At 47.1% G+C, this 17379-nt stretch overlaps 1 protein-coding gene across 2 annotated transcripts in view; it reads left to right on the top strand.

Annotated features, from left to right (window-relative positions):
- STK36 (serine/threonine kinase 36) overlaps window positions 1-14196 on the top strand; it is a 31330-nt gene extending 17134 nt beyond the window's left edge. For both annotated transcript variants that reach the window (XM_010360248.1, XM_030915980.1), the window contains exons 13-27: window positions 888-985; window positions 1481-1586; window positions 3186-3336; window positions 3626-3753; window positions 4284-4388; window positions 4773-4871; window positions 4958-5046; window positions 5327-5390; window positions 5578-5688; window positions 7405-7479; window positions 7917-8091; window positions 8338-8485; window positions 8707-8854; window positions 9450-10196; window positions 13355-14196. In XM_010360248.1, coding sequence (XP_010358550.1) covers window positions 888-985; window positions 1481-1586; window positions 3186-3336; window positions 3626-3753; window positions 4284-4388; window positions 4773-4871; window positions 4958-5046; window positions 5327-5390; window positions 5578-5688; window positions 7405-7479; window positions 7917-8091; window positions 8338-8485; window positions 8707-8854; window positions 9450-10196; window positions 13355-13498 — 2388 coding nt within the window. In that variant the 3' untranslated portion in view covers window positions 13499-14196. The remainder of the gene's footprint in view (window positions 1-887; window positions 986-1480; window positions 1587-3185; window positions 3337-3625; window positions 3754-4283; window positions 4389-4772; window positions 4872-4957; window positions 5047-5326; window positions 5391-5577; window positions 5689-7404; window positions 7480-7916; window positions 8092-8337; window positions 8486-8706; window positions 8855-9449; window positions 10197-13354) is intronic.
- Window positions 14197-17379: the final 3183 nt, after the last annotated feature.

The following is a 17379-nucleotide window of genomic DNA, read 5'->3' as shown; positions in this document are numbered from 1 at the left end:
TTTTATTTTCTTTCCTCCTCTTTCTAGTTAATAAACTATTAATTGCAAACTCTAATGCCTTCTGGGGCCAGGCAGATAATGTCAGCTGTGAAGTAGGCTATGCGTGTGGCTATATGAGTAGTGGGGAATATGATGAACTAGAGTTCACATGCGTACTCTAAATAGAGTAGAGGCATCCTTTCCTCAGCCTTCAGCCCGTTGTTGCCACAGGGAAATATGAGCCTGGTATTGCCAGATCTTCTAGTTTTCTAAGGAAAAGTAGAAACCCAAATTTTTATGTGTAATTTTTAAATATTTAGAGCACTGTGCTTTGAGGTGTTAGATCCTAGGCTTCATTGATCTTACAGATCTTACAGAGCAGAGTACTAAAATTCAAAGATAACTCATACACAGTTACTAATTTGTAAATGGTCACAGAGATAACAAGTGGAAGAGCTGGGACAGAGACTCAGTGTGTTTGGGGCCAAACCTCTACTTCCCCCTTCTGTGTCCTACTGTAGCTGGGCTGAGAGGATGGGGAATATTTCAGAGTCACTGTAAATACTTAATAGGGCCTAGGCTGAGGCAGCTGGAAAGCTGTACTTTGTTGATGAGTATTAATCTTGGGTGGTTTTAAGGAATTTAGAGAAAAAGATTTTTGAAAAATAGAACCTCCTATACTCCAAAGTGCTATTCAGGCCAAACAAGACACATTTAATCCAGGCTGTTTACAGCCCATTGGCAGATTCTCTGTTACCCCTAGAACTCTCTCTCTGCCTGTACTTCTCTTCTGTCCCTTTCTGTTTGATCAACTTGACTGGGTCTCTATAGACCCTTTCTACTGTTTTTTCTATTCTTTGTTTCCATCCTCCACATTACCCTTCCTCTCTTCTCCTTTTCCTGGGCAGCAATCTTGGTATGGGACTTTCTTACGGGACCTGATGGCTGTGATTCAGGCCTACTTTGCCTGTACCTTCAATCTGGAGAGGAGCCAGACAGGTGACAGGTAGGATAAGAGGTGCTTTTGTACTGTTGGCAAGTTTGGTTTCTGTTTCTACCCCATGTGCCCTTCCCATTTAGGAACAGGACAAGTATGAAGAAGCTGTGATTTGTTACAGGTTTAGGAATCAGCTGAGTGGCCACTCATAGTCCTTTTAAGGACCCTAAGACAGCTCCAACTTGGCCTCAAGACTTACAGGTTCTAAGAGTCAGCAGTCACCATGGTCCTAAAATGGAAAGGTCAAGATGTAAATAACCTGTTCCAGGAAGCCAAGTGGATTAAAGAAAGAAAGAAAAAAAAATATGTGAATAACCTAGATAAAATGTCAAAAAAGGGGCTTGGAGGGTGTGTGTGTGGGGGGGAGGGGGGCAAGGGAGAAGGGAGAACGTTCTGATGTGTCCCTTTGCAGAGATTCTCCTACCTGCCCAGAACTGACCCATTCACTATATCCAGGCTTTTAGTAGAGAAGTAAGAAATCATGGGCTCATTTTCCACCCCCAGCCTACAGGTATTTCAGGAGGCTGCCAACCTCTTTCTGGACCTGTTGGGGAAACTTCTGGCCCAACCAGATGACTCTGAGCAGACTTTGCGGAGGGACAGCCTCATGGTAATCTGCTCCCACTTCCAGATTTCTGTATCTCCTATCTTTCCCCATGTTTCTCCCATCCCCTTTCTTATGACTATGTAGGGTCAGATCAAGTTAATCCAACAAACATTTGTTGAATTCTCACCATGCCATATGCCATGTGAGTAAGAAAAAGTGCCTGCCTTCAAGGGACTAGGGATAATTTAACAGGGGAGAGGTAAAGGGATTAGGGACAATAGTGAAAAGTACATTGGAACTTTGCATATAATACAAGAGCACCACTGTATTTTATGAAGAAGATGCAGTTAACCACTGAAGAAGATGCAGTTAACACTATTTGGAGCATCATAGAAGAAATCTCGAAGAAGGAAATCATCTCTGCTAGCATCTGAAGAATACATTGCCGTTTGCCATGTAAATGAGGCACAACGTAGAAATTCTACACAGAAGGAGTAACATATATAAAGGCCCAGAGGCTTTAAGCAGTTTGGCATATTTCAGGAGACCACAAAAAGAACTACTTCTTCTTGAAAAGACTTGCAAATCATCTAGTATTGTCTAACCTCGTTTGTCCTGAGGATTAGTAAACTATTCAGTTCTTTTCCCTAGATTCTGGAGGTAAGGGACAGGAGAATGGAGGATTGAATGAGAAAATAGCTGTATTCTGACTAACCTCAGAGGAGATAGAGAGGAACATATATGTGTAAGGAAGTAAATAATTGCCTGGTCATTGTTAAAACTGGTAATTGGGAACATGAATCTGGACTACTTCTTGCCTTTAGCTAGCATTCACTCAAACTTTCCTGGTCCGAGATCCTGTTTTCCTGTTTTAATATCCCTCACCCTTTCAAGTCAGAAAGCTTTTACTGTCTAACCTAAATTTTGGCCAGCAGTGACTCATGTTATTGGCCAGCACTTCTCATGTCATGTGCTATGAATAGAATGGGGAGTTTGGAATAATTACCTGCTGAAATTCTGAATCAATAGGACTGAGTTGGGAGGGACCCAGGAATCCCTAGGATTTCTTCTTTTCTTTTCTTTTCTTTTTTTGAGACAGGGTCTCTCTCTGTCACCCAGGCTAGAGTGCAGTGGCATGATCTTGACTCACTGCAACCTCCACCCTCCGGGCTCAAGCAATCCTCCCACCTCAGCCTCCCAAGTAGCTGAGACTATGGGTGCACTCCACCAGGCCTGACTATTTTTGTTTTGTATTTTTAGTAGAGACACGGTTTTGCCATATTGCCCAGGTTGGTCTCAAACTTCTGAGCTCAAGCTATCCACCTGCTTCAGCCTCCCAATCCCCTGTTGGGATTACAGGCATGAGCCATTGCACTTGACCGCTAGGAATTCTCATACTCACAGTCTATAAAAAACACTTTGAGAAACATCATCTAGGGAGCAGCTGATCAGAGAATAGAAGGATTTACACCTGAAATTATTGTCCTTGAAGCATGAATGAAGGCAGTTATAATGCATTTTTGGTGTGAAGAATGCTTAAAATTAGACATGTGTTTGCTTGGGTTTTTGTCCTCTTTCCTCAGATCCTCAGGGTTTCTTGTTTTTTACACTAAGCCCAGTCTTCTGATGCCCTGATGCTACCTCTGCACTTGTCTCCTTTAGTGCTTTACTGTCCTGTGTGAAGCCATAGATGGGAACAGCCGGGCCATCTCCAAAGCCTTTTACTCCAGCTTGCTGACGACACAGCAGGTTGTCTTGGATGGGCTCCTTCATGGCTTGACAGTTCCACAGCTCCCTGTCCACACTCCCCCAGGTAACCTGAGTGGGGAAGGGAGGTTCTCTTGACTTCTTTGTTGCATAGCTCAGGTTCTGCTCTTTCTAGTGCCATCACCTAGATAGCGCCTGGCATTTAGTAGGTGCTCAGTAAATAACTGTGAACTGAGAGGATGAATGGGGATCTGAGGGAAACAAACAGACTTCATCCTGCATTCTTCCCACTCCCTTAGGTTCCCTACTCCTGCTGCCATATCAGTGAGTACTGGTGCTGTTGTCTAGGGCAAGAGCCCCAGGCCTTTGGAGTCACTCTTTGCTTTTCTCCATAGGAGCCCCACAAGTGAGCCAGCCACTGCGAGAGCAGAGTGAGGATCTACCTGGAGCCATTTCCTCTGCCCTCGCAGCCATATGCACTGCTCCTGTGGGACTGCCTGAGTGCTGGGACGCCAAGGAGCAGGTCCGAGCTACAATTGCTTGTTCCTCTCATCCCTTCTGCCAGAGGAGTTGGGGAGGCTAGCCCCAGTTTTTCAGAAAGACAGAAAAACAAGCTTTTAAGCCCCTCCTTTAGTACTTCCAGAAACAGATGCTCCCACCCTGGGCCATTTGTAGAACATGATATAGCCAGAATCCCAGAGCCCATGGCCAGTTGGTGAGGGAGAGAGCACAGTGATAAACTGCCCAGGTGGTGGGGCAGCTGATCTGAAGCCTCCATTGATGCTTCCTCAAGGACTGAGGATTCAGCTTTCCTGATCCCTGTTGGTCAGTAATCCTTTCCTCTCTACCTGGCTACACTGGGGCCAAACTATGCCATGACTTTTGGTTTTCTATTGGTGATGAAGACTGGGGATAAAATAGGATCTGAAGTTTCTGGTGAATGTGGGAAGAGTGACTAGGAAGAGACTGAGAGTCCTGATCATTTTGGACATATGTGAGGAATAGGGTTGTAATAATATGGATAGGATTGAGCCTTCAGGTACGTCTCTATAGGTCTGTTGGCATTTGGCAAATCAGCTAACTGAAGACAGCAGCCAGCTCAGGCCATCCCTCATCTCTGGCCTGCAGCATCCCATCCTGTGCCTGCACCTTCTCAAGGTAATTCTCTTAACTCCTGGCATCACAGCTTTATTTTTAACTCCCCATATAGACAGAGAGAGAAACAGAGAGACAGACCAAGAGAGGGGGACTAAGAGAGAGAGAGAGACTGAGAGAGACCAATTGAGACACCCCCTTGGAAGACTCCTTTCTGTTTTTAAATCTGTTCAACTGAGAGGACCCCACTGTTAGCCAGTCCTCAGCAGAACCGAGAAGGGTCCCTGTCTCGCTATCTCACAGCAAGAGGCAGAAGGGGGTTCTCTCACACTCCCAAGTGTGGGTACCAGATCTTTTGAGGGGCTGGCTGGTGTTTCAGCTGAGCTTTCAATCTTGGAGCCCGGGGCCTGCTCTGCTTCACTGCCAGACTCCTTCCCTCTCTCTCAGGTTCTGTACTCCTGCTGCCTTGTCAGTGAGCGCCTGTGCCGTCTTCTAGGGCAGGATCCCCTGGCCTTGGAATCCCTGTTTGTGTTGGTTCAGGGCAAGGTAAGCCAGCAGCACAGGTGGGCTTCCCCTGGTGGCCCCACTGTCTCAACCAGAGGTTGTTCTGATATCTTAGGTTTCCTTTGTAGGTAAAGGTAGTAGATTGGGAAGAGTCTACTGAAGTGACACTCTACTTCCTCTCCCTTCTTGTCTTTCGGCTCCAAAACCTGCCTTGTGGGTAAGTCATAAAGTAGGGTGTCTCCACAGAAGTCTTCTAGCCACATAGCTAACCCTCACAAAGAATATGTAGAATGGTACCCTACAGCCTATCCTTAGGAGGAATTGGGATAGAGAGTGTGAAGCTTTCTCTACAAAGAACAGACCTAGACTCCCATCAACTTTGTGCCTTGGAGGTAGACATGCAGCCTAGGTGAAGAACGTCATGCAAGGGAGAGGGGAGGCCGCTTACTAACCTCCTTTAATACTGCTGCACCCCTTGATATATCTGTTTATTCCAGAATGGAGAAGCTAGGCAGTGACGTTGCTACTCTCTTTACCCATTCGCATGTCGTCTCTCTTGTGGTAAATTTTTAACCTTCACCCTTCTCCCCTTTTCACCCTAGCATCTACCCCTTGTGGAAGTGGGGGAGTCACTATCCAATTTGCATGTTTCTGGAGGCATTCTTTTGGCAGAGACATAAATCCTCTCTGCCTGTCCTGAATGCTATTAGATTTGGACATTCTTTCTCCTCTTCTACCTCTCCCACAGAGTGCAGCAGCCTGTCTATTGGGACAGCTTGGTCAGCAAGGGGTGACCTTTAACCTCCAGCCCATGGAATGGATGGCTGCAGCCACACATGCCTTGTCTGCCCCTGCAGAGGTGAGGCTCCCCAGGGAGGGCACAGACATGTTTTCTCTGAGTCAGACACTAGGACCGCATTCAAGGGGAAAAGACTGAAATGCTAGCAAGCCTGGAGTAAACTGAGGAATGGAAAAGGAATCAAGGAGCCCTTCCTTTTCTAGATTTGTTGCCGGATAATAGGCCCCTCTGAACCCAGATTGATCCAGACTTTAGATTTCTTTTTAATATGCAGGGCTTCTAGAGAGTGAGGGAGGGAAGGGAAGAGGAGGGTGACTAACCTGGGTTTTCTGAGTAGTGTGATAACCCTGCCTGCTTCATTCTCCTCCTCCAGAAGCTCATGCTCTTGGCAGAGTCCTTCCTAATGCATAATTTCTTCACCTCTGACTTCAGCTTCCACTCTGCTTTTCCCACTTGTTCTTCTTAACAGATGGAAAAGGTGGCTGACATCCTGTGAATTCTTCAGGACATCAGTCCATTATGTAGGCTTCTTTCTGCTTTCTCCTTTCCCAGGACTTTTCTTCCTTTCATTTTTAGACCCTTTGGAACTCATCTTTCCTTCATTTTGTAAAAAGAAGGATAGACTTTATAATCAAATTATTGTCATCCTTTTTTTTTTTTTTTGAGATGGAGTTTCCCTCTTGTTGCCCAGGCTGGAGTGCGATGGTGCGATCTCGGCTCACCATAACCTCTGCCTCCTGGATTCAAGTGATTCTCCTGCCTCAGCCTCCCGAGTAGGTGGGATTACAGGCATGCACCACCATGCCCGGCTAATTTTTGTATTTTTAGTAGAGACGGGGTTTCTCCAGGTTGGTCAGGCTGGTCTCGAACTCCTGACCTCATGTGATCCACCCACCTCGGCCTCCCAAAGTGCTGGGATTACAGGTGTATACTACCACGCCTGGCTCATTTTTTTTGTACTTTTAGTAGAGATGGGGTTTCACCATGTTGGCCAGGCTGGTCTTGAACTCCTGGCCTCAAGTGATCCACCCGCCTCCGCCTTCTAAAGTGCTGGGATTACAGGCATGAGCCACTGTGCCCGGCCTGTCATCCTTTATATATGTAGAATTCTTTTTTTTGTTTGTTTGTTTTTGAGATGGAGTCTCACTCTGTTGCCAAGCTGGAGTGCAGTGGCATGATCTCGGCTCACTGCAACCTCCACCTCCTGGGTTCAAGCAGTTCTTCTGCCTCAGCCTCCTGAGTAGCTGGGACAACAGGTGCGTGCCTCCATGCCCAGCTAATTTTTGTATTTTTAGTAGAGACGGCATTTCACCATGTCGGCCAGGCTGGTCTTGAACTCCTGACTTCGTGATCCACCCGCCTTGGCCTCCCAAAGTGCTGGGATAATAGGCGTGAGCTACTGCACTGGCTGAATTCTTTATAATTTATAAAACATTTTCACATGTTATGTCACAACACACTTGAAAGATAGACACACCAATGTAATAATACTCATCTGCTTTTTCTAGACTAAGTTAGCCTTCAGACAGGTTGTATCACTAGTGATAGTACTAACACTCATCCAGGAGCATAAGTCAGAACTTTGGGAGTCATCAGTGACTGTTCTGTCTTCACCATTATTCCCCCATCCAAATGGTTCCCCCAGATCCCATATATTCTACCTTCCGGTTGACTCTCCAATCTGTTCCCTCCATGGCACCATCACTGACCTGCCTTGGTTTAACGGCCACCCCATTCCTCTTAGGCACCTGCATTATTCTTGTTTCTCTCTGACAGGTTCGGTTGACTCCACCAGGTAGTTGTGGATTCTATGATGGTCTCCTCATCCTTCTGTTGCAGCTCCTCACTGAGGTACAGATGCATCTTGGGATGGATGGGAAGGAAAGGGAGAGGAACTGGGCATTTTGGGGAGCCTCTGGACCAGAGGAATGAAGAAGCAACCCACAGCCTCCCATCTCAAGCTACTGTGCCTGTGATAGCCTTGGAACTTCCCTGCCTGCCCTCAGTACCGACCCTTTGAAGGAAACCATTCGCTGCATCCCCTGGGATCCAGTGGGGGATAAAATGAATTCCCTGGGTTTCAGCAGACATACACATGAGTTGTGAGGTCAGAGGGTTAAGGTTTGACAAGAAAGTGAAATAAGACAACAAGGAAATACTAGGTGGGAAAGCAGAAGGAATTATTTCTGGGATTTCCTTTCCTTGGAAGTCAGGGACAGGAATGAATAAAAGCATTTGAACTCCTGGCTTCTGTCTTTCCCCCGGCCCTCTTTCACTTTTATTTCTAGCAGGGGAAGGCTGGCCTAATCAGGGATGTGGCCAGTTCGGAAATGTGGACCGTTTTGTGGCACCGCTTCTCCATGGTCCTGAGGCTCACTAAGGAGGCATCTACACAGGAAGGGGAGCTTTCGCTATCCAGTCCACCAAGCCCAGAGCCAGACTGGACACTGATTTCTCCCCAGGGTATCTTTCTATCAGTATCCTTTTTGGGAGTGCATTGATCTCCAACAGGAGGCAGCCCAGAACTGGGTTAACCCACAGAGGTTTCTTTTTTTTTGCTTTTGCCTGGGGACAGGAAGCGGTGTCGGCGCTAGAGCTGCTCTAAGACGGGGAAGGGACTGAACAGGTGTAGCCCTGGGAACTGTGAGGAAGCAGGGGTATCTGGGCCTCTTGCCTGTTCCATTGGGTCTCTATTTTTGGTGTTCCCAGGCATGGCAGCCCTGCTGAGCCTGGCCATGGCCACCTTTACCCAGGAGCCCCAGTTATGCCTGAGCTGCCTGTCCCAGCATGGAAGTATCCTCATGTCCATCCTAAAGCATCTGCTTCGCCCCAGCTTCCTGAATCAACTGTGCCAAGCGTGAGTTTGAGCTAGAGGAAGAGCCACAGAGTCAGCAATGGGGAGGGAGAGAGAAGGCAGGAGAGAAGTTACTGACAGATTGAACTATGAAGCAAGAAAGATGAGATCAGGTTTAGGCTGGAAACCTAAGTACTGGCTGAGATTGTAGAACGGGAGCTGGGCGAAGGAATTGGAGGAGGGAGGGGGAATGATAAAAGTCTCTTTGACATTCCTTTCCTTAGGCCTCATGGGTCTGAGTTTCTCCCTGTCGTGGTGCTCTCTGTCTGCCAGCTCCTTTGCTTCCCCTTTGCGCTGGACGTGGATGCCAACCTCCTTATAGACATCTTGGCCGACCTCAGGGACTCAGAAGTTGCAGCCCATCTGCTGCAGGTACTTGGGCAGCTAGCATGAAGGTGGGAGAGGAAGATAGCCAACCTTATATCCTCTAATTTACTTCCCAGCAGCTCCAGGGCTCTTCTAGGCCCCTGTAAGTGTGGAGCAGCTGGCTTGACTCAAAAGGTGGCATGGAGACAGTACTCAGGCCTGTGCAGAGGCATGTGGTGGGAGCTGGGTTGGTGCCTCCTCCTCTCCATCAGTCCGTCACCTGGTTCTGTTGGTGCTCACTGGGGAGAACATCCTACTCTAGGCACTGAAGACTCAGCTCCTTGGCCAGGAATCATGTTTCTGGCAATTATTGGCATTGCACAGTGGGTCTTGGTTCTTTTGTTTTTTTTTTTTTTGTTTTTTCACAGTGGATCTTTGAAGGCAGAGACCGAGTCCTTGCAAAGTAAGGAATGATCTTGGAAAGAACCTGCTCTCTCAGGCTCCACATCGTATCTCATGTGGAGTGCTGTGGGGCGGGACTTCCAGCTCTCTGTGGCATTTCTCACCATAGCTTGGCTTTTGTCTCTCTCAGGTTTTGGGCTTCTTTCTAGCAGCATATACTCTCCCTCTCCCTGAATCATTTTACCTCCTGTTCTATCAGGTCTGCTGCTACCATCTTCCGTTGACGCAAGTAGAGCTGCCCATCAGCCTCCTCACACGCCTGGCCCTCACGGATCCCACCTCTCTCAATCAGTTTGTGAACACAGTGGCTGCCTCTCCTAGAACCATCGTCTCGTTTCTCTCAGTTGCCCTCCTGAGTGACCAGCCACTGCTGACCTCTGACCTTCTCTCCCTACTGGCCCATACCGCCAGGGTCCTGTCTCCCAGCTACTTGTCCTTTATCCAAGAGCTTCTGGCTGGCTCTGATGAATCCTATCGGCCCCTGCGCAGCTTCCTGGGCCACCCAGAGAATTCTGTGCGGGCACACACTTATAGGCTCCTGGGACACTTGCTCCAACACAGCGTGGCCCTGCGTGGGGCACTGCAGAGCCAGTCTGGACTGCTCAGCCTTCTGCTACTTGGGCTTGGAGACAAGGATCCTGTTGTGCGGTGCAGTGCCAGCTTTGCTGTGGGCAATGCAACCTATCAGGCTGGTCCTCTGGGACCTGCCCTGGCAGTTGCAGTGCCCAGTATGACCCAGCTGCTTGGAGATCCTCAGGCTGGTATCCGGCGCAATGTTGCATCAGCTCTGGGCAACTTGGGACCTGAAGGGTTGGGAGAGGAGCTGTTACAGTGCCAAGTACCCCAGCGACTCCTGGAGATGGCATGTGGAGACCCCCAGCCAAATGTGAAGGAGGCCGCCCTCATTGCCCTCCGGAGCCTGCAACAGGAGCCTGGCATCCATCAGGTATACCCTACAGTGCTTATGAATCATGATGATCAGGGCCCCTATAGTTCACAACATTTATCTGAGATCAGCTGTAAGGAATTGCAATCAGGACATCCAGAAACTTATGCCGTGTTTCTCCCAGGGACAGTGTGTTGGAGTGAGTGTTCCAATTACCATCTCCAGCCTTGGAGAAAGGAAGGGAGCTAGAAGAGGGCGCCAATGGGCTGGGAAATGTCTGAGATCTCAAGGACCACAGTTGATCTCTTCTAGAGCTGTGCAGGAGGGAGATGAGGGGAGACTAAGAGATGCTGAGATAGAATAGTTTTACTCTGTGTACCACAAAGGTGCTGACTGTTTTTTTAGACTTACCATGAGAAAAGCACGATGCTAAGCATTTTACCTTTATTTTCTGGTTTAAACTATTACCATCCTAATTTTGCAGATGACAAAACTGAGGTACAGATAATTTAATAACTTGTCCAAGTTACAAGGACAGTGTGTAGGATTGGGCTTTTGAACTTAGAAGTCTGAGTCTAGACCCCATTCTCTTAACCACTACTTTATCCTGCCTCTTCTGCGCAATTTTCTTTTTTCTTTTTTTTTTTATGAGACAGAGTTTCACTCTTATTGCCCAGGATGGAGTGCAATGGCGTGATCTTGGCTCACCGCAACTTCCACCTCCCAGGTTCAAGTAATTCTCCTGCCTCAGCCTCCGGAGTAGCTGGGATTACAGGCATGTGCCACCACGCCTGGCTAATTTTGTATTTTTAGTAGAGACAAGGTTTCTCCATGTTGGTCAGGCTGGTCTCAAACTCCCAACCTCATGTGATCCACTTGCCTTGGCCTCCCAGAGTGCTGGGATTACAGGTGTGAGCTGCTCTTTTTTTCTTTTTTTTTTTTGAGACTAAATCACACTCTGTCGCCCAGGCCAGATTGCAGTGGTGCAATCTCAGCTCACTGTAGCCTCTGCCTCCCAGGTTCGGGCGATTCTTGTGCCTCAGCCTCCTGAGTAGCTGGGACTATAGGTGCCTGTCACCATGCCCAGCTAATTTTTGTATTTTTATTATATATTTATTTACTTTTTTGTTTTTTTGAGACAGAATCTCTCTCTGTCGCCCAGGCTGGAGTGCAGTGGCGCAATCTCAGCTCACTGCAAGCTCCGCCTCCTGGGTTCATGCAATTCTCCTGCCTCAGCCTCCCGAGTAACTGGGACTACAGGTGCCCGCCACCATGCCCGGCTAATTTTTTGTATTTTTTTAGTAGAGATGGGGTTTCACCATGTTAGCCAGGATGGTCTTGATCTCGTGACCTCGTGATCTGCCCTAATTGGCCTCCCAAAGTACTGGGATTACAGGTGTGAGCTACTGTGCTCAGCCTACTTATTTATTTATTTATTTATTTATTTATTTATTTATTTATTTATTTATTTATTTTGAGATGGAGTCTCACTCTGTCCACCAGGCTGGAGTGCAGTGGCGCGATCTTGGCTCACTGCAAGCTCTGCCTCCTGGGTTCACGGCATTCTCCTGCCTCAGCCTCCCTAGTAGCTGGGACTACAGGCGCCCGCCACCGCGCCCGGCTAATTTTTTGTATTTTTAGTAGAGACGGGGTTTCACTGTGGTCTCGATCTCCTGAGCTTGTGATCCGCCTGCCTCGGCCTCCCAAAGTGCTGGGATTACAGGCGTGAGCCACCGCGCCCGGCCTTTATTTATTTTTAAGATGGAGTCTCACTCTGTCATCCAGGCTGGAGTACAATGGCACGATGTTGGCTCACTGCAACCTCTGCCTCCCAGGTTCAAGCAATTCTCCTGTCTCAGCCTCCCAAATAGCTGGGATTATAGGCACGCACCACCTTACCTGGCTAATTTTTGCGTTTTTAATGGAGACAAGGTTTCACCATGTTGGCCAGGCTGATCTCGAACTCCTGACCTTGAACACCTGCCTCAGCCTCCCAAAGTGTTGGGAATACAGGTGTGAGCCACCCTGCCTGACTGCGATTTTCAGTATATAAAGAGCCCAATAGGCCAGGCTCTGTGGATCTTGCCTATAATCCTAGCACTTTGGGAGATGGAGGTGGGCAGATTACTTGAGGTCAGGAGTTTGAGACCAGCCTGGCCAACATAGTGAAACCCTGTCTCTACTGAAAATACATAAATTAGCTGCGTATGGTGGCAGGTGCCTGTAATCCCAGCTTCTCGGGAGGCTGAGGCAAGAGAATCGCTTGAACCTGGGAGGAGGAGGTTGCAGTGAGCTGAGATGATGGCGCTGCACTCCAGTCTGGGTGACATAGCGAGACTCTCTCTCTAAAAAAAAAAAAAAAAAAGCCCATTGGAAATCACACATATCTACATATGGTAATACAAATTATGACATCTCAAAGTGGTAGCATTGGGAAGTTCATGCAGAACAGAAATTTGAGAGGATGGTGAAGATCTTTTTTTTCTTTTTTTTTTTTTGAGACAGAGTCTCGCTCTGTCGCCCAGGCTGGAGTGCAGTGGCACGATCTCGGCTCAATGCAAGCTCCATCTCCTGGGTTCACGCCATTCTCCTGCCTCAGCCACCCGAGTAGCTGGGACTACAGGCACCTGCCACCATGCCCGGCTAATTTTTTTGTATTATTATTATTTTTTTTAGTAGAGACAGAGTTTCACCGTGATAGCCAGGATGGTCTCGATGTCCTGACCTCATGATCCCCCTACCTCGGCCTCCCGAAGTGTGGGATTACAGGCGTGAGCCACCTTGCCTGGCTGATGATGAAGATCCTATAGGAATCTTGTTCAATCCATGGGGAAAATAATTAATGGGATTCTTGGTGGTAATGAGGTTAGAACCCACTCATCTGCATTGAAGGCTGGGAATTAGACCTTTTGGCTTACTGTGAGTTACTGCTGCATTCATCAAGTCTTCCTGGGGACATGTATATGTGTCCCTTAGTGCCTTGGTTTCATGGTCTATAACCAAAGAGAATGGAAGTAGACTTCTGGTCCTGATGATTCCTATCTCCAAGGTTTCTCTTCTCCCATTCAGTCTTTTCCAAGTCCTCAAGAGCCCATTTCCTTTTTCTTCCTCTTCTCAAGTGGGAATTCCTGGGTAAATGAAAGTCCTCTGCACCTGCCCCAGACACCACCATTTCTGAGCCTCATGTTCTGTTCTATCATCTGTTCTCTATCCTACAGGTACTGGTGTCCCTGGGTGCCAGTGAGAAACTAGCCTTGCTCTCTCTGGGGAATCAGTCACTGCCACACAGCAGTCCTAGGCCTGCCTCTGCCAAACACTGCAGGAAACTCATTCACCTCCTGAGGCCAACCCATAGCATGTGATTCCAGATTCCTGTGGTCCAGCCTCCAACTTTGGTTGCCCTGCTATTGTCAACTCTTCCTTATTCTACTACACAAGCCACCAACTCAACTGAGAACTAAAGAGACTAGAAAAGAGATAGGCTGCCAACTCAACTGAGAACAAGAGACTAGAAGAGATTTATATATAAAGCTTCTTCCTTCTCCCAGATTCAGGATGTTTTCAACCAGTAAATTTTATTGCTGTTGGTGCCAGAGAAGAGTCCTTTCTTCTCTACATCCAGGGGCCTTTTCTCCAATAATGTGCGTTTAACTCTAGGGACCTTCCTCATGGACCTTAGGCAAAAACCTCAGCCTGAAAGATATCTTCCTTTCTGGAGCACCTTTAATCCTCCCAGCAGGTTTTTGCCTTAGACTTGCTGGCCCCAGGACAGTGATGAAGACAGAGCCTGTCCCAGCTCTAGGCTGTGGGGATTAATGCCATCAGTCCCAGTTATTGAGGGATTCCTTAGCCCTTAGCCAACATTCCTATCTGTGGGTGAGCATGGAGATTGTATGTTTTTTTGGGGGGTGTGTGTGTGTTTAATCTGTTTGTAAACTCTTTTAATAAAAATTGTGCCTCACCATACTTGAAGCTCCCAGGACAAGGGTTGGGAGGCTCAACCCCTCTTTTAGCTTCTATGTGGTGTTGTTGGAAGTGCTGGTGTCCTGTTCACACAAGATCCTGGTCTGGCAGCTTATTTATATCATTTCTTGCCTTCCAATTTCCTCCTTCCTAGATGAACTATATTTGGTTACCTACTTTCAAGTCAAGGCTGGTGGAGCTGAAATAGGAAAGGGTAGGATTAAACAGAGCGGTAAATTAGGTTGCTCAGACTTAGTGACTAATTTTAATATTTAGTGGAGTTCTAATGTGTAGGGAATCCAAGCTGCTTTATGAAGGGTAGCTATTATAAAGATTGTGCAATTTACCAGAAAGGGCTTTCAGTCAGACCTGTTAGAATTATAATCTAATTGGAAGCATTGGAAAACCTTAACTCATTGGATGGCTTAGAACAAGCTTCCAGGGCCTTGATTTCTCCATCCATAAAATGAGGCTCCTTTCTGTCCTTCCTTAAATTCCAGTCATTTTAGAAATGAAAGACAAGTCAAGTGCCCTTATTGTTTAACCCTCTTCTTCATTGTCCACTGTGTTTATACTTTAGCAAAAATAATATTTTTCTAGGGAGCACCATAATTTTCTCCTATCCAGATTATCTCAATTCAGTTGAATGTATTTTTTTTTAGTCCTTTCTGTATGCCAGATGCTATTCTAGGTACAGGAGATAAAACAGTGCCCATCATAGAGTTTCCATTCTGGTCGAGGAGATAGTGAAATTATTAAAAGAATAATATATAGAAAGGTGAGAAAAGCTATAAAAGCTGTGGAGAAAAATAAAGCAGGGAAAGGCGATGAGGAGTGCTGAGTTGGATGGTCAGGGTAGGCCTCACTAGAAGGTAACACTTGAGAAAAGACTCGAAGGAGGCGAGGGGAGTAAGTCGTGCACCTATTCTGGGAAAAAGCGAAGACCCTGAGATGAAAGCATGCCTAGCATACCTGAGGAGCTATGAGGAACCAGTATGGATGAAATGAGTTTAAGAAGGTGGAGAAGGCCAGGCGCGGTGGCTCAAGCCTGTAATCCCAGCACTTTGGGAGGCCGAGACGGGCGGATCACGAGGTCAGGAGATCGAGACCATCCTGGCTAACACGGTGAAACCCCCGTCTCTACTAAAAAATACAAAAAAAAACTAGCCGGGCGAGGTGGTGGGCGTCTGTAGTCCCAGCTACTCAGGAGGCTGAGGCAGGAAAATGGCGTAAACCCGGGAGGCAGAGCTTGCAGTGAGCTGAGATCCGGCCACTGCACTCCAGCCTGGGCGACAGAGCGAGACTCCGTCTCAAAAAAAAAGGTGGAGAATAGTAGGAAATGAGACAGGAAGGTAATGGTGGGGGCCAGATGTTGCAGACTTTGTAGACCTTTGGTGAAGACTTGGCCTCTTACTTTGAATGGAGGATGCATCTACTGGAGCCTTTTGAACAGAGAATTACATGATCTACCTTGCATCCTAAAAGGATCACTCTTCATTCTGGTCTTGTGAATGTCTATGGGGAGTAGGGGAGAATGGGAAGTAGGATGAGCAGTTAGGAGGCTATTGCAATAATAATCCAGGCAAGAGACAATGGCGTCCTGGATGGCAACTGGGGTGATACCAATGGGGTGATAAAAAAGTAGTCAGATTTTGAATATATTTTGGACATGGAGCAAACAGGATTTCTTGACTGATTGGAGGTGGGGGTATGACCAAAAGAAAGCAGTCGAGGGTGACTCCAAGGTTTTTGGTCTGAGCAATCGGAAGAATGGAATTGCCATTAACTGAAATGGAGAAAGCTAGCAGTGGAGTGGTAATGGGTGGGAACAAGTTCAATGTGAACATGTTGTCTTTCAGTTGGAAATTTTTGAACACACACACAGGTAGAGGATAGTTCAGTGTACTCTATCACTACTTGAGCAGCTACCATATCTATTCTTTTGTTACTCAGGTGTTTGTTTGTTTTTGAGACAGGGTCTCGCTCTGTCACTCAGGCTGGAGAGCAGTGGCATGATCATGGCTCATTGTAGCCTCGACCTCTCAGGCTCAAGGAATCCTCCTACCTCAGCCTCCTGAGTAGCTGGGACTACAGGCGGCAGATAACTTGAGACCAGGAGTTTGAGACCAGCCTGGCTAACATGGCAAAACTCCATCCCTACCAGAAATACAAAAATTAGCCGGGCATGGTGGTGCACGCTTGTAATCCCAGCTACTCGGGAGGCTGAGACGTGAGAATCACTTGAACATGGGAGGCGGAGGTTGCAGTGAGCCCAGATCGTGCCACTGCACTCCGGCCTGGATGACAGAGCGAGACTATATCAAAAAAAAAAAAAAAAAAAAAAAAAAGGACTGGGCATGGTGGCTCATGCCTGTAATTCCAGCACTTTGGGAGGCTGAGGTGGGTGGATCACCTGAGGTCGAGAGTTGGAGACCAGCCTGGCCAACATGGTGAAACTACTAAAAATACAAAAATGAGCCAGGCATGGTGATGCATGCCTGTAATCTCAGCTACTCAGGAATCTGAGACACGAGAATCGCTTGAACTCGAGAGGCAGAGGCTGCAGTGAGCCGAGATCATGCCACTGCACTCTAGCCTGGGCAACAGAATGAGACCCTGTCTCAAAAAAAAAAAAAAAAGAGTTTAACAGGAGAAAAACCACATTTATTGTTGTACATACACATAAGTGTCCTACAAAATATGAGACTCAAAAGAAGGGTCAGATGTTCAAGGCTTATATAGCATCCTGAGCTACAGGAAGGAATAGGAGCTTGGGACTTCTGGGAGGTGGTGGAGACACGAGTTATGGGATGGTGAGGGGAGGAATTCCGTGGTGAATGAAAGTGGTCTTGTTCTGTAGATAAAAGTCTCTCAGGAAATAAAGTTATCTCACAGCAGCCGTCAGGAGAATAGGTGATTGTCTGGGCACAGTGTGAACCTCCAGTTTCCTCTCCTGTGATCTGAGTTCATTTTTCCCAGTTGATAATATTCTCAGGGAAAGGATTCATACCAATTGAGTTCCTTTTGGAGGAACTCAGACAACCCCCCGACTGCATCTGCTATTACCTTGTGCCCTTTGTCCAATGTAATCAACATACCAGAGTGTCATATTTTGGGGTGGCATTTCCTAAACACCATCAACCATATAAGGTAATATTTACAAGTTCCTGGAATTAGGATACAGATACATCTTTTCTATGGGGGCCCACCATTCAGCTCCCTACAATAAGAGAATAAATAGTAGTTTCTTAACATTGTCTATGCTCTATTTTTTTTTCTT

Source organism: Rhinopithecus roxellana, chromosome 14 (genome assembly GCF_007565055.1).
Source record: "Rhinopithecus roxellana isolate Shanxi Qingling chromosome 14, ASM756505v1, whole genome shotgun sequence".
NCBI lineage: Eukaryota > Metazoa > Chordata > Mammalia > Primates > Cercopithecidae > Rhinopithecus > Rhinopithecus roxellana.
Note: the sequence above shows the minus strand (reverse complement) of the source record. Positions and strands in the feature narration are given on the sequence as shown.